Source organism: Meriones unguiculatus, chromosome 1 (genome assembly GCF_030254825.1).
Source record: "Meriones unguiculatus strain TT.TT164.6M chromosome 1, Bangor_MerUng_6.1, whole genome shotgun sequence".
Classification (NCBI taxonomy): Eukaryota; Metazoa; Chordata; class Mammalia; order Rodentia; family Muridae; genus Meriones; species Meriones unguiculatus.
In genome coordinates, this window is record NC_083349.1 from 45,260,428 (window position 1) to 45,276,904 (window position 16,477).

Consider the following 16,477-nt stretch of genomic DNA (forward strand, 5'->3'; position numbering starts at 1 on the left):
CCCAAAATTATATTTTGTAATAATAATAAAAATAACATATTAAGTCCAAATGGATCACAGATAGAAAGGAAAAGAACAAAATGTAAACTTTAAAAAAAAAAAAAAAGCATAGGAGAAAAATGGCCTGCAGTTTGGTAAAGACTTAAACACCAAAGCATGATTCTTAAAAAACAAAACGAAACAAAACAAACAAACAAACAAACAAAACCTTTTCTTTATGAAAGACACAAAAATGAACAAATAAGCGATGACCATAATGATTATTGCAGGTCACCTGCCCAATCTGTCTGTACTTGTATCCAGAATATATAAAGAGCTTTCAAATGCAATAGCAAGCAGCTACCCAACTTCCAAGTAGAGATACTTCAACAAAGAGTATGTAACAAAGGCAAATGAAGACATGAAAAGATGTTCAGCATCAGATCCACTGGGGAAATGAAAATTCCCATCTTAAGATCCCAGCAAATACCTATTAGAATGTCTAAAATAAAACACAAAGCACCAAGTGCCGGAGAGGAAGTGGAGCAACCAGAACTCCTACACATTGGTAGGCACTTGAGTGGGTTTTTCTAAACTTAAAGTTGCACTTACTATGCCCGCAAATTCTAGTCTTGGACACAGACCCAAGAGAAAGAGATACTTGTAGTCATATCAAAACTGGTACATAAATGCTGACAGTCCCATTCATAACTGTTTAAAGTAGAAAACTACTCCTGTCCTTCAGTGAGTGAAAAGATAAACAAATTATAGTGTATATCATGCCGTCTATGTGCTATACTCAAAGAGACAAGCCATCCCTGAGAACAAAAGCCACATCCCTGAGGTTTCCTGAGCAACTTGCAGGCAGCTGCAGTAGTCTCCTTTTCCCTAGCAAACATTTATTGCTTACTTAAACTAGGAAGGGACCTTGGGAGTCGTGCACATTCTGAGCTTCCTAAATCTCTGTAAATTTTATGGTCTTCCTGGGCCTCATAAATTTCTTTAGCTCCCTGAGTTTTATTACTTATTTATTTACTTATTGTTGTTGGGTCAAGGTTTTCCTGCGTAGCCCAGGCTGTCCTGGAACTCACTCCATAAACAAAGCTGGCCTCCAATTCAGAGATCTGCCTGCCTCTGCCTCCCAAGTCCTGGTATCAGAGGCATGCACCACTACTGCCTGGCCAGCATCTTGAATTTTATGAACCTCCCTCTCTTTCTAGGAGGAAATGTTTTGATTGGGAGAGTATAGCTATCACGAGGAGGTTGAGGCTCTTCAAGCACCCACATATTGAGTTTATAGTAGCTGCATGGCGATCAGGAGAGCAGGAGCAATGAGAAAGGGCACCATGCCACAGACAGAACTGAGACAATGGAGCAAAGTTGGGGGAGAGCCTGGGGTAAGCCAAGAGGCTTGCATGCTATTCTGTGTTGGGAACTGAAAGGGCTGTGTGTAGACAAGTGACTCAGCTAACTGTTGGGGTCTAGGTCAGATGAACAGGAAGTCTGATTTCCTGGAGCAATGGAAAGGATCTGCTATTTCTTGGGCACCGTCTCTGTGGCAGCCATCTACAGACCTCTCTGTTTGCTTAGAGTGTGTAGTGGAGGAGACCTCAGCCCTTTCCAACTCCAGCCACCTGCCAATGGAGTGTGTGTGTGTGTCTTCTTTCAGATGAGGGAGCTATTGTCACTCTGCTTGCATTTTCACTTCCAGCATGGGTTTCTACTTTCCCTGAGGAGAAGGAAAAGTGTGACAGGGGAGACAGAGAAAAGGAAGTTTCTGACTTCTTATCAACATCTAGTGCTCAACCCTACAGGGTCAGGGGTCATTTCTTCCTGACCTGTGACATGATGAAGATACAAGGAGGCCGCCATTTACCTTCCGCCTAAAGCTAGGAAATACAAGTTCGGTAGAGTTTGGGCACAGTTGTGTGCCTCCAATTTTTACCACATTTGCCAGGTTTCCTGCTCACCTTGGGTCTTCAGCTTCGTCTCTAAGCCTGGTCCTTGCATGCATGTCTGTTAGTCTTAAGGCTCCTTTGAGCCGAACTGAAATAAAGAGAAGTTGAGTGTCTTCCTGCTCTCAATGGAAAATTCTGTTCTGCCATCCACTGAGAATATGTCTTTAGGCCTCAAAATTTATACCCAAACTATCTCCATAATTTGAATGGTTTTCTGGGAAGTAGGAAGAAGAGTAAAAGATCTGCGTGTTCTAAGATATGAATAGTGGGCAATATTGACTTAGACTGTAAAGCGCTTCGTATGTGCATTTTCTCCTTCAGTTTTCATCTTTCCTGAATAACTTTGATGAGGTTTTCAGATGAAAACATCCAAAAGGGAAAAGATTAATGACAAAGCCAAGTGATAGGAATGGAATTAAAAGTCAGATTCTTGAATCCTCTTCCCATTATCTGATCGTTTTTATTTGTACCGGGAACTCCAGTATTTCGGAAGTGCTGTTCTGTGTGCTTTTGCTCTTGTCTCCTGTCACTCTTCAATCATAGCAAGCACTGATTAAGCCCTCTTCTGGGCTAGTGACAGGGCTGTACATAGGTCACTCTTTCATTAATGACAAATAATTTTTTAGAGCATTTTTTTCCCCAGTGCTTTGCAAGCTAACATTCTTCTTACAGTCATCCTGGATTTTTGTCGGTTGTTTTGATTCACTTTTACACTCTGGAAGTGAAAATGAATCTTAAGCACTCCCCTTGCAGGTTAGGAACCACCATCTGTAATCACACTTTTCTTAAACTCATGAGTCTCCTTTAAGCTGTTAATAAATGCGTCTGGCTTCCATCAGGGTTTCAAACTATTATTTCCAGATGGCAAGGCTTTTCAGATCTGATAAGCTCTCATACATCGTACCAAGTGGAATGAAATGCCACAGCTTTTGCAATCATTGTGTTGTTAAGATGATGATGAAAAGAATAAACAAGTTTCCTTATGTTGCTGCGATTCCTCCCACCTCAGGAAAGGCCATAGATTTGTTAAGTAATCAAGACGTGAGTGGATCACACTCGGAGTTAGCATCTGCCTTTCTTTTTTCCATTTTGATCAATTTGTTTCATTTTCATGTGTGTGTGTGTGTGTGTGTGTGTGTGTGTGTGTGAATGTGTGTATGTATCATTTTAATTGGACATATTTCAGGTAAATTACCACTTATGTATACAGCTCAATAGGTTTCTATGCGTGTAGCATCGAGAGTATCTGATTTCCTATTTTCAGTTGTGCTCTCGAAAGAAAACCTGTGCCTGTTAACGGTGCCACCTCATGGCGATGAGCGCTCTACCTTCTGTCTCTGTGCTTCTCTGTTCTGGATGTTTAACGTTGATAAGGCCACATAGTAATAGCGTTGTGTGTTTGCCTTCTTTCTTTGTATAAGGTTTTCAGGACTCAGCCAGCCTGGAGTGTATGCCGATTGGTGCTTTATAGCTTCTTCTGGCCGAATAGCATCCCCCTGTGGGGTACCCGCCCTACTTTGTTTAGAAGTTGATGGGCATTCAGATTGCTTTCACTTTTCAGCTGTTATTACTACTATTGCTGTGCGCATTTCCTGTGGGAGTCTGTGTGGAAGTATGTCTTCTGTTTTCTGGGCTATGCATCTTATACACCTAGGAGAGGACCCGATGGGTTATATGGTAACTATGATGAACTCTTTATGGAGGAACTGCCAGTATCCCACAGGGCCTGCCTCACTCTGCGTTCCCGCCCACAGTATGGAAGGGCTCCGATTTTCCCACATCCTTACACATTTACTAATTTGGGTTTGTTGTTGTTGTTGTTTTATTATCACCAATATAATGAGTGTGAAATAGTAACTTAACTAATCATTTGTTTTCGTGTAGCTATCGGTCATTTCATATCTTATATAGAGAGATAAAAATTCAAAATCTTTGCTTGTCTTGAAGTGGGTTATCTTCTTTTAAAAAAAAAGCAGACAAATCTCTATTGTGTAGAATATAGATATATATTAAACCCGGCAAAATGGTGCTATTCTCTTGCTTGCTTGTGTGCCTCTTTAGTGCCCCTGGCATAAAGCACATTATTACACTGTCTCAAAACTCCACGAGTGTCCAGACAGCGTCCCATCTATGTATTCTTTGAAATTTGCAAGCTGCATGTTCAAGTAGCCACCTCCCAGGTGGTCCTTATACTCCAGTCCGCATTTAAGCTTTAGCACTGGCTCTCTCTCACTGAGCGCTGTGGGCTGAGCGCTGTGGGCTGAGCGCTGTGGGCTGAGCGCTGTGGGCTGAGCGCTGTGGGCTGAGCGCTGTGGGCTGAGCGCTGTGGGCTGAGCGCTGTGGGCTGAGCGCTGTGGGCTGAGCGCTGTGGGCAGCTAGCAGCTTCCCATCCCTTGTGACTGGAGCAGGCGCTGCGTGCCCCGGAGAAATGAGCTTGGCTTTTTATTTTTCGTCCCCCCCCCACCCCCCACTGCTAAACCTTTATCAGGTACACGGCTTGCATATCTGCCTTTGTCGAATCAGTTAAAATTGTAAAACTTTTCACAGAGCGTGTGCTATTCGGCCACCACGGAAAGCCAAGTCCTACCATGTCTTTACCTGTTAATTTTTGGAAGACCAACAGAATTCATGCTTGAAAATAGGAACTGGGGTGAGCGGGAAGATGTGCGTTCGTGGAGGGGTTCACGTGGAGTTCTTGCGCCGAGCCTTCCCACCGCCACCTTGAGGAAGGCTGTCTCTCCTCATGGTGGAAGGTGGTTATCAGTGCTGAATATACATGCTGTGGCAGGAGAGCTTGTGGGTTCCATGTCTGGCAAAACCTGGACCTGGTGTGAGTTCCAGCCCCAGGTGTGGTGAGAGCAGAGGAAAAGACTCATGGACCCAGGATTGCACAGAATGCAATTTTCTGGAGACTCACTGACAGAAACAGTTCTGGGCACTGCAGGAAGAGGAGATCCCTGGAAAATGAGTTGTCATGTGACTTCATCCAAGCTGAACAGCCCTGAATTGTCTCAAGCTATTATTGGCGAAGTTGGGCCCCTTCCTGGCACAGTAACTCCAGAGCCTGGGGTATCACTCCACATGGCACACTAGATCCCACCATTGGCCTGCAAATTCCATGATCTACTTGTTTTTTATTGCTGAGTAGTATCCGTTGTGTAACTGTACCACAATTTCTGTATCCATTCCTCAACTGAGGGACATCTAGGATGTTTCCAGCTTCTGGCTATTACGAATAAAGCTGCTACTAACATGGCTGAGCAAATGGCCTTATTGTATGGTTGATTATATTTTGGTTATATGCCTAGGAATGATATAGCTGGATCTTGAGATAGCACTATTCCCAATTTTCTGAGAAAGAGCCAGATTGTTATACTCCCACCAGCAATGGAGGAGGGTTCCCCTTTCTCCACAACCTCTCCAGCATGTGTTGTCACTTGAGTTTTTGATCTTAGCCATTCTGATGGATGTAAGGTGAAATCTCAGGGTTATTTATATTTGCATTTCCCTGATGATTGCTTTCACTTTTCAGCTGTTATTACTACTATTGCTGTGAGCATTTCCTGTGGGAGTCTGTGTGGAAGTATGTCTTCTGTTTTCTGGGCTATGCATCTTATACACCTAGGAGAGGACCCGATGGGTTATATGGTAACTTTATGGAGGAACTGCCAGTATCCCACAGGGCATTGAACATTTCTCTAAGTGTTTCTCTGCCATTGGATATTCCTCTATTGAGAATTCTCTGTTTACCTGTGTACCCCATTTTTTAAGTGGATTATTTGATTTGTTGTTTTTTAACTTCTTTAGTTCTTTATATATTCTGGATATTAGCCCTCTGTCAGATGTAGGGTTGGTGAGGATCCTTTCCCAATCTGTAGGCTGATGTTTTGTTCCGACGACAGTGTCCTTTAACAGTGATGGAGAACTCTGAAAGAAAAACTAATCAGGATGATTCAAGGACATCGTGGTGGTTACAACTCAAGATGGCTGCCAGAAGTCAAACTGGATCTACATAGTTATCAGTTTTAGGCAGGGGTGAAGGGAGACATTGTTTCCACTTCAGAATTGCCAGGAAGAATGTTTATAGGACAGTTCTTGTCATATGGACGTGACTGTTGTAGTGTGACCTGAAGCACGAGATGGCTCAGTCAACCTTCCTTCATCTAGTCCCTCTGTCACTGGAGACTAGCAGACAAGCCTGGAGCCCCACAAGGAGGCATGATAGGGAAGGACACACTGCACCCTATGAAGGAAGCTGATGGGGAGGAGGCGAGGGAGCAGATACTACCTTATTTGGGTCTTTTACAGAGGGGCTAGCCAACTTGTTCACATGTTGACTAAGCCATATTCACAGTTCTCTTGCCTGAAGTCTGGAGCAGGATCCTTCTGTTCAGCTAGTGTAGCTTTTTGTCAGTAGTGGCAAAGATGTCCCTTATGCATGTTCTGGCTAGGTTAGGCTCACATCTCTGCCATTCCTGCCCTGGTCCTACTAAATTTGGACCTGCCTTTTAACAGGATCCCCAGGTGATTTTTGCACACACCAAAGTTTGAGCAATAGACTTTTGGTTGGGTGTGTGGGTGTATTACCTGAACAGAGGCCAAGGAGGACATCAGGTGTCTTGCGAATCACTTTCCTCCCTATTTCTTTGAAGCAAAGGTCTCTCACCTTGAACTTGACACTAGGCTGGGAGATGGACCACCGCATGGGTATTACAAGCTCATGTGGCCACACCCAGCTTTTTATGTGGGCGCTAGCATCTGAACTTAAGTACGCATGCTTGTGCGTAGATCTGTGCTCTGCTCTCCCTCCATCTGTGTGCTGCCTGTGTGGTTGGATCGGTACCTTCTAAATCAATCCTCTTCATTTTCCATAGCTTCCATGTATTTGGTCTAGTGTACTCTTGGTGCAATCTTAATTCTGACTATAGGCTATTTTAACTGCTGGATAAGTAAAAATCATCTCGATCAACTGGGATGGAGTTCTCTCCAGTTTGTCCAATGCTCCATAAGAACCCATTCCACTGGTCTACGTCAGTGATTGGTCCTACTGACTGGAGCTCCTTGAAGGAAGATGTGTATATGAGCAATGCTCATATCTGTACAGCCATGCCTGGGCCTGAAAGAGATCACAGGATTTAGTTTGGTCATTGAACCACAAAGAAAAATATTTCAGAAGACACCAAAAAGCATATCAAGTGACTCTTCTGTTTCCAACAAGAGCCTGAAAATATTATGTCAGGAATAGCCAGTGGTATAGAGAGTGATGTCACACTCAATGAACCTCATAGATCTTTTATGTGTCCTACTTTCAATTCTGGATTTTCTTTCTTACGTAAGGGCCAAAAGTAAATGTTTCTCCACTTGATTAATTTTATAGATTAAGTAAATCTTAACTTATATGTAGTCTGTAGTTAATAAATAAAACTTTATGTTTAAGTTTTATATTAAGACTATTTTGAAAAAGAATTCATATGATTTTTCATGCTGCCCATTATTTAAGGTACAAATTATACTAGGCACACATATTTAAACATTTATTAAAATTTATGTATGTAACAGTAAATTTATAGCTTAATTAAATTAATTTAGACACACTGAAGATATCTTACATTCACTTCTCTCAATCCTAGTTCTGTTGTTTTTGAGGTCTGTGGCCATGACACCCGTCAGGGCCATAACTGTGTTTGAGGATCTCATGAGAAAGTTTCTGAGGAAAGCACAGCCCACAAAAGCCAGCATCAGTTACCTCTGCATGCTGTTGGAGCCAGGTACTTTTGATTCGGTTACATTACTTTTCACTCATTATATATTTTAATGCTACTAATGACTTTCTAAAGTTGACAATCTATTGTGTCCATTGTTACAGATGAGGTCCAGGGAGCACATCGTTAGGGATTAAAGTTGGTAGAAGGAAGCAACTATGTTTGAAAGTAATGTCTATTGAGGGGCAGACAAAGAGATGAATCAGAGAAAGATTTGACAGAATGAGTCAGAGATAGTACTCTCATGAAAAGCACAGGAAAAAGAGGTGACTTAAGAGAGCAGCACAGATAGTAGAGAAGAAAGAAGACAAGACTGTACAGGAAGACAGGCAGACAGAAGAGAGTGCAGTACAGGAAAACAGTAGGGTTCATGGAGCCAGTACAATTGAGTTTGGGCAGTCCAGTTAGCGGAGTTCAGAGGCAGTTTTCCAGCAGAGCCATTCAGTGAGAAGCTGAGAGAAACCAGGTTGAATGAGTCAGCTTGGAGAGGAGTTTGAGCCAGAACAGCTAAATTGAACCAGCCAGCCAGAATTCAGAAAGAGCTGGGAAGGGTGATCTTATTTAGCAGTAAGCCTCAGAGATGACAATTACCTTAGGTGAATAAAAGTTACATTTAAATTTGGTGCCCCACTGATTGGAGAAGAAGAAAGCCCACCAATGTTGCGAAAAGAAGAGGACTTCTGACAGAAACATCACAGAGAATAGGAGAATAAAAGATACAGTTACATTGATAGAATAATGCTCTTGTTTTTAAGGACTTGAAAAAAAAAACTTTGCAAATGGAAGCCAAGATTCCTGTGAAGACCTTGTAGTGGTGGGACCACTCATGTCTTGAGGAGTGAGAAAAATAAGGAAAAGGTGCAGATACACTGCAGCCTAAGGCAAGGGAGAGAACTGGCCCTGTGTACCCTGTGCTATTGCAAGATACTGTGTGTGCATTATCTTGCAATAACAGAAGGTCCTTCTATGCTTGTCACTAATGTTCACCTCAGAATAGCTCCAGAAGGAAAAAAAAAAAGACACATTATATTAGTGCCCAGTGTGACAGCATGACTCAGTAAGTATTCCGATGATAATTATTTCCCTTTGTCAATAATACTTAGTACAAGCTCAAGTTAATTTTTGTACCAGTGAACTATTATTATGAATGTAGTGACCTATTAACAACTGTTGCAGGTATGGGCACGCATGTGTTCAGAATCTGTTTTTGTCAAATCCTTTCAAAGGAATGCTGTTTGGTTCCTAAGTCTGAGCTCAATGCAATTCAGCTTCTACCCTGGGTTAGTTTTGTAACTGTGCAAAGTAGAAACCCCTGAAATTGAAAGAGAAGGAACAGTAGGCTGAAATGATGCTAGCTGCATCCTCTACCCCATTTTTGTTGTTCTTGTTGCTTCATTGCTTGTCCAGAAAATGGACCATGAGGAAGTGGCATTCCCTGCATCTTCTCTTTCAAACTTAAGTCTTCAAATTTAAGAATCCTTAGCTGAGGTCTTGATTGGTTTCTCCTGTGTTTCTTCCCTGTGTAACGTGTGTGTGTGTGTGTGTGTATGTGTGTGTGTATGTGTATGTATGTATGTATGTGAATAAGAGCTGGACAAGGCATGGGAAGTTTTCTTTACAACTGACATTCTGGGATCCTATTTTAAATGGAGGAAATCAAAGCTTGGGTGAATTCCCAGGCTCCTGGGCAGTAGAAGGGCTCTTTGGAGTCAGCGTATCCAACTGTTGCCCCAGCCTAAGGGAGCAGTTACATTAAAGATGTTAAAGTTCACAGTTGCTGGGGCTAGAATTTGAGCTTGTTTAAGAACTACAGGCATTCTTTCTAATCTACCTTTGGACCTACGTAGGGGTTGCCTTGCACATGTTTGGGAAGGAAACTCCAGAGTAATGTCTGAGTCCATTTCTGGGGCAGTATGTATCTGGTTAACTTTTTCATCTTTGAGGATTGCTGTTGGCCTGGCTGAAGGTCTCTCTCACTAGAGAGGTCCTTACTCTTCCCCCTCCTTTGTTGGGAAAGCGTCCCTCCCAGTTGAGCTTGGCTGTAACACCCGCAGGTTGGAAGTTCTTCACAGTATCCTTGGCATTGGAGACTTTGTGTACCTTCACCCCAGCCCAAGGTTCCTGATACTTAATGTGGACACTCGTGGGCATGGAAACGGTAAATAAGAAACAAGCCAAACATCACAGACAATGTAGGCAACACTTCCTTTTGACTACTGTTCTTTAGCAGCTGGGAGCCAGTGCTGATCGGAGAGTTGGTCAGGTTGCTCAGTAAACAGAGGAAGAGGCAAGCATTTCATTCGAATGTGTGAGTCTGGAACTTTCTGTTACTTACGGACATGAGTTCAGAACACGCCTTCCTTCTCATTCACTAACACCCTAGCCTTGTATTTCGTAGATTCTCAGGGTACAGTTGTCCCAGGAATTGCTGAGTTCTCCTTACAGCTGGCACCGTTGCCCTGAACAGACATCCACGGTTACTGTAGGCCTTGTGAGGCACTTGCTGGGCTGCTGTTCTCCTGAGTCTGATGTTTCCAAATTTGCTGGTCATCAAAATACAGCATACCCACTCTCAAGTTATACCTTTTAACTGAGATTACTCTCCAGCCCCTTTTAGGTCAGGATGCCAAGATCACAGCTGTGAACCTCTGACTGCTCCCTCAGAACTTGGTGACATTTCTATTATTTGCAAAGAAAGGGGAAATATTAGGGTGCTGTGGCATTCAACTTCAAACGAGCTTGATAGAGATCTTAATTACCAAATATAACGCTGTACTTACTAGTCATTCATTACTTTCAATTATTTTCAGCTATTCCATATAGCAGCTCTTCTGTTTCTCCCATAAAAACCCATATCTGACCAAAGACTGAAAAAGAAAAAGTGCAGTTTTTTTTTTTTTTCTGTCCTGCCTGCAGCCATCTGGGGCAGAGATAATTGCGGACATAGGTCTTCACTGTTAATGCAAATGTGAAAGTTGAACATGGAGGGAGTGCTGCTCCTCCACACAGCACTTTTGTGGCTGCTATTGTTATTGGTTTCGACAATAGACACCTTTATTTTTATAAGCCAAGATTCCTTTTACACAAAAGCCCCAAATTTACCTGAAGCAAATTGTTGGTATTCTACGAAACAGCTGAGCACAGGCAATTCACAAAGCAAGAAGTGAGGGTACCATGCCTTTTACATTTATTTAAAATGTTTTGGTGTCTTAACTATTCATGAGCCTCCAATAGTAGGTTTTAACGTATGAACTATAATGATTGTATTGATAATCCAGTTCTCTTTTGTAGACACGATTTGCGAGATAGGCAGAATTTGCAGAAGAATAAACTGTAGCTAAGACTAGGGTTCTTCAAAATCCATCTTGCAATATTCATCCACTGGGGCTAGAGGTGGGTGAAGGATGGGAACCCACATTTTAGTGAAGATTCTATTGTTCCTTATCATTCAGTTCCCTGTGGTGACTAACCATACCCAAATGACTCGGGTTTTCCTAAGCTGCTTGAGTTTGTGAATTTGCATTTTCAGTGATCTCCTTTTTAAGCCTCCCTGTGATTTAGTCATTTTTTTTTTTCTTCCTTCAACTTAACATGTCACTCACCAGGGTGACTCAGGAAGAAAGAGATGAGAGTCACCCAACTCATGAATTTCTTGATTTTGAAACAGGTGTGTGTGTTGAGGTGAAGGTAAGGCAGAGCAGTTAGACGTTACTTGAAGTATTTGGAACTAGATAATAAGAAAATCTCATTATTTTATGAATGTAAGCGATCAAAGTCGTTCTTAAATCCGGCCTCCACACAGTGGGTGGTTTTCACATAGACATCTCAAGGCAAGATTTCAGAGAATCTATAACATCTCTTGTTTTGTTTTGTTTTTTTTTTCCTTCTCTTAAAAATTATAATTTATAACTAACCTACGATTTATTTCTGGAGTTTTCCATGCAATATTTTAAGACTTGAGCTTCGTGTGGTTTACTGAAACTTTAGCAGACAAGGGGCCTGGGGCTGCTGGACATGCATAAAATCCTTGGATTAATGAGAATCACGAGGGGCCTTCCTAGCCAGAAGATGCATTTGGTTGCCAGGGGAACCAAGCAACCTAGGGAGGGGGAAAGGGTTGGTAAACCAATAGTCAATGATGTAATCAATCATGCCTGCATAATGAAGCTTTCATAAAGAGCTTGAGGTTTTAACACTTTCAGATAAATGAACCAATTGAGTTTTGGGAAAGAGTGTGCCACAGGGCAGGGAAGTTCTGTACTCTTCTGACCTTCACAGGACTGTGCATCATGTCCCCTGGCCATTTAACCCTTAACGTTTGCTTCAGTTTTGGAATCTGTTTTGGCAGATGAACTGAACCCAAAGAGAGGGGCACAGGAAACATGGCCTGTGCTTGTGGTTGGCACCTAAAGTAGCACAGCTTTGCATTTAACCTGGGGGATCTGAAAATTTCTTAATAACAACCATGCCCTGTGTGACTATAATTACAAAGCTCAAAATATAAGGAGATCAGGATCAGAAACTTCATAAGAGGACTCTTGAGGCTGGGGAGATGGCCCAGAAGTAAAGGCATTTATTGCTTTTTCAGAAGACCTGAGTTCAGTTCTCTGAGTACACAAGGGGAAGCTCAGAACAGCCTGTAAGTCCAGCTCTGGGGATCTGGTGTCCTCTTCTGGCCTCTACAGACACTGCACTCGTGTGTAATGCCCCACACACATGTGCGCGCACGCGCACACACACACACACACACACACACATAATTAAAAACAAAACTACAATATTTAAACAAATATACCTGTTACAGTCTAAGAAGAGCTGCACAAACCACTCAGACTCCGGTCTCAGTCAGATATGGATGGCTTATTGAGTGAATGTACACCCAAGATAAAGCTGATTGCAATTAGGGACACAGTGGACTCAGGAGCCAAACTGTGACCTCGGCCTGTTCTTAGGGCAGTCTCTTTATAGGAAAACCAAGTGCAAAAGACAGGGGCAGTAATATACTGTAATTCCTTTTGGCCAGCTAGACAATGTACTGTCAGCTAACCTTTAAGCAGATTGATCCCAAGGGAGGTAAGTGAGGTGGTGGTTAGGGTCTTCCAGAGTACAACCAGAGCACAGCCAAGTGCAGAGAAAACATAGAACAGCCAGAGTGTAGCCAAGTATGGAGACAGCAGAGCACGAGTTATGACACCATCGAGTCACAGGAAAATATAATAGACCGCTCCAGCAGGGCCTGTTAGTGTCAGTGATGAATAACTACTTCTAGGAAGTAAGTTGATTTTTTTAACTTAATTTCACCTTATAGACAAAATGGAAGCTGAATGCAAAAATGGCTACAACTGTGTCAGTTGCTACAAAGAACAGGCCTCAACAATACTCTTGATTTGATAGATTTAGATGTCATGACTTAGAAATAGCTGGAATAATGAAAAGTACTAGACAACATCAGTGCTCCAAAATGTGATGCTTGTCAAAGTAACAGTAAATTCGTTAGACTTGGTACTGCACACCTGTGGTCTCATAACTACGGCAGCAAGACTGCAAGGTGGAAACCACCTGGAATGCATTAGAGAGACTGTCTGAAAACAAAACGAAAGGTTTTTTCCCATTAAAATCCAAAGAGCTGCATAAGCAGAGATGAATTTACCGTAAAAAAAAATCTTTTAAAATATTTATTTATTTATTTACTTGTGTGTGTGTGTGCATGCAGCACATGCTTGCAGGTGTCTGAGGAGGTGAGGTGAAGTCGGATCTCTTGGAACTGGAGTTACAGGCGGTGGTGAGACACTCCCGTGTGGGTGCGGAGAACTGATCCTGAGTCTTCTGCAAGTATTCTTAGCCACTGAGCCATCTCTCCAGCCCCCCAAATTTATTTTTTAAAAGGACTTATGAAAAAAATAAAAAAATACACTTCAACTATAAAATAGGTAGCTGGTCTCTGCTTTGGATGGAGGATAAGGTGACCTGTGAAAAGAGTTCTCGTGGGTTGCAAAAGAGGATGAATTTGGGGACGGCGGGTGTTAGAGAGTTTACTGAGCATGCAAGAAACCTGGACTTGCTATTCAGTACTCCAAAGGGAAAGGATGGAGAGAGGAAGAGAGGCAAGGTGGATAAGAAGTTAATGACGATGACGCTGACACTTCTTAGGTGAAGTGTCGTTACACTGGATATAACTGATGAGGAGGAAATAAAAACAGAATCTTCCGCGTGAAGAATATTATTTTTTACGTGTGCTTCCTAGTCACTATCTCTTGGACTTTGTAAGTCTAAACTTTGTAGACTTGGGAGAGATGGTCTAAGCAGCTTTTCTTGCCATTGAAATTTGCATTGTGCAGTACTTTTATGTCAAAATTATATGCAAGAGAGCTAAAAATGTCTCCCCTTTCTTCCCTGTTTTTTCTTAGGAATTGCCATAGGACTCTTGGTTCGAGGACACAGTGAGCTCTCAAATCTGGATAAATTCTACTTTGCGTTTCCTGGAGAAATTCTAATGAGGATGCTGAAGCTTGTCATTTTGCCATTGATTATATCCAGCATGATCACAGGTACCTTGTGTTCTCTGATTACTTAAGCAGTGCGTGAGAACCTGGCTTGTTCTTTACTAACTACGGAAAAATGAAAATGCACTAAGCGCATCCTATAGGCTTGTGTGCACACGCACATACACAGAGCCCTTGTTGGAAAAGCACAGCCCCTTGACTTGAAATGTGGTGGGATGCTCAGAATGGTATTGCTCTCTTGTCTCGCTGTCTCTTTGGCACTGATGACCAAAACAGTGGTTAACAAATGAAGCTCAAGCCTTTGTCCAACATGTGATATCTGTGAGCAAGATGCTGTTTTTAAACATACTTTGAATAAAACTCTACCTAGGGCACAGAACGGGGAAATGCGTATTTGGCCAGGGAAATGCCAGCTTGTGACCTCAGGAAAAATGCTGTTGTCCGTTTTGATCATATTTTCAGTAGCTAGCTCCTTTGGTTTCCAGTTCCAGCTCTCCTGCCCACTAACCTGGGCAGCTGCCCGGAGGGTGCTTCTCTTCCTGGCTCCTCACCCACTTCCACTCCTCCCCAGAGTTCAGCATTATTTACAAACCTACCTGCCTTGCAAGCCTGCCATGGTGTCAGCAGCCAAGAGCTGTGGGAAAAGCTTCACTAGAGTTCGCGTCCTCATCTAGGAGACCGGCACTTTGAAATCTTCACTTGGAAGATTTCTTCAGTCTTCACTTGCATATGGAAATGGTTTTTCTCTTTCAGATAATTATATTTCAGAGTTCCTTCAAAGAGCAATGAACATGCTTTTGTAGAGATTACGTTGGTTTATTGTTAATATTTTTAATGCCACGTGTCTGGAGCTGGTATGCTGCTGTGTGTCCTCTGTGCCGCTTACACTGACTTGAATTCTGGCACCTGGTAAAATGTAGCATGATGTCTCTCACTAGCGTTATGGGCTTGAAAAAAAGCAAGGTTTTATGTAACTATGCAATTAGGAGCCTTGACGTGTCCTCCTTCCAGAACTCTCTTCTACACTGTTATGGCAAAGCCTCGGTCTGTTGAGTCCTGGCATTTTAGATGGGGGAGAGGGGGTTGCTGCCTTCATCAACTGCATTTTCTGAAAAGCTGTCTCATTTGCCTAGTTCCAAGTGCCAAACTTCAGTCAGACCAGAGCCCCATGGGACCGTTTTTTCTTACGTGCTCCTGGTGTTCTTGGCTTGTTAGAAACCTAAAGAGAACATTTAATTTACTTTTATGTATATGTTTAATTATGTGTAAATATTACGTTTTCTTTTTTTAATTTTTTAAATGTATTTATTTTATTAATTACAGTTTATTCACTTTTGATCCCAACTATAGCCCTCTCCCTCCTCCCCTCCCAATCCCACCTGCCCTCCCTCTTCTCCACTTGTGCCCCTCCCCCAGCAGGGGAGGTCATCTTTCCCTTCCATCTGATCCTAGTCTATCAAGTCTCATCAGGAGTGGCTGCATTGTCTTCTTCTATGGCCTGGTAAGGCTGCTCCCCCCTCAGGGAGAGGTGATCAAAGAGCAGGCCAATAAGTTCCTGTCAGAGACAGTCCCTGACCCCATTACTATGGAACCCACTTGGATACTGAACTGCCATAGGCTATCTCTGTGCAGGGGTTCCAGGCCATCTCCATGAGTGGTCCTTGGCTGGAGTATCAGTCTCAGAAAAGACCCCTGTGCCCAGACTTTTTGGATCTGTTGCTCTCCTTGTGTAGCTCCCTTTCCTGCACTCTGCCCAAAGTTTGGTTATGAGTCTCAGCATCTGCTTTGATTCCCTGTAGGGTAGAGTCTTTCAGAGGCCCTCTGTGGTAGGCTCCTGTCCTGTTCCCTGTTTGCTCCATCTTCTGAGGTCTATCCTGTTTGCCTTTCTGAATGAGAACTGATCATCTTACCTGGGATCCTCCTTCTTGCTTAGCTTCTTTAGGTGTACAGATTTTTTTTATGTTTATCCTATATTATATGTCTAATATCCACTTATAAGTGAGTATATACCATGTGTGTTTTTCTGTTTCTGGGATACCTCACTCAAGATGATCTTTTCTAGGTCCCACCATTTGCATGAAGCTAAAGTGGTAGTGGTGGTGAGAACAGAAGAGCCATCATTTGTCTCATATAATGTTTGCTTATTTAAATTGTTGAAAGCATTTAAAGTTTGGAAGATTTCTTATAAATACCCAGATTTCTGGCATTTAAAAAAAATCAAATCTGTAAACACTGGGCCCGTGTTTTGCCACATCAATAGTGTCCTGGAGCAAGG

The 16,477-nt window shown here is 42.5% G+C and overlaps 1 protein-coding gene across 2 annotated transcripts in view; it reads left to right on the top strand.

Annotated features, from left to right (window-relative positions):
• The window catches only part of Slc1a1 (solute carrier family 1 member 1), a 72,859-nt gene that overhangs the window by 23,462 nt on the left and 32,920 nt on the right, over positions 1 to 16,477 (top strand). For both annotated transcript variants that reach the window (XM_021634247.2, XM_021634248.2), the window contains exon 2: positions 14,107 to 14,247. In XM_021634247.2, coding sequence (XP_021489922.1) covers positions 14,107 to 14,247 — 141 coding nt within the window. The remainder of the gene's footprint in view (positions 1 to 14,106; positions 14,248 to 16,477) is intronic.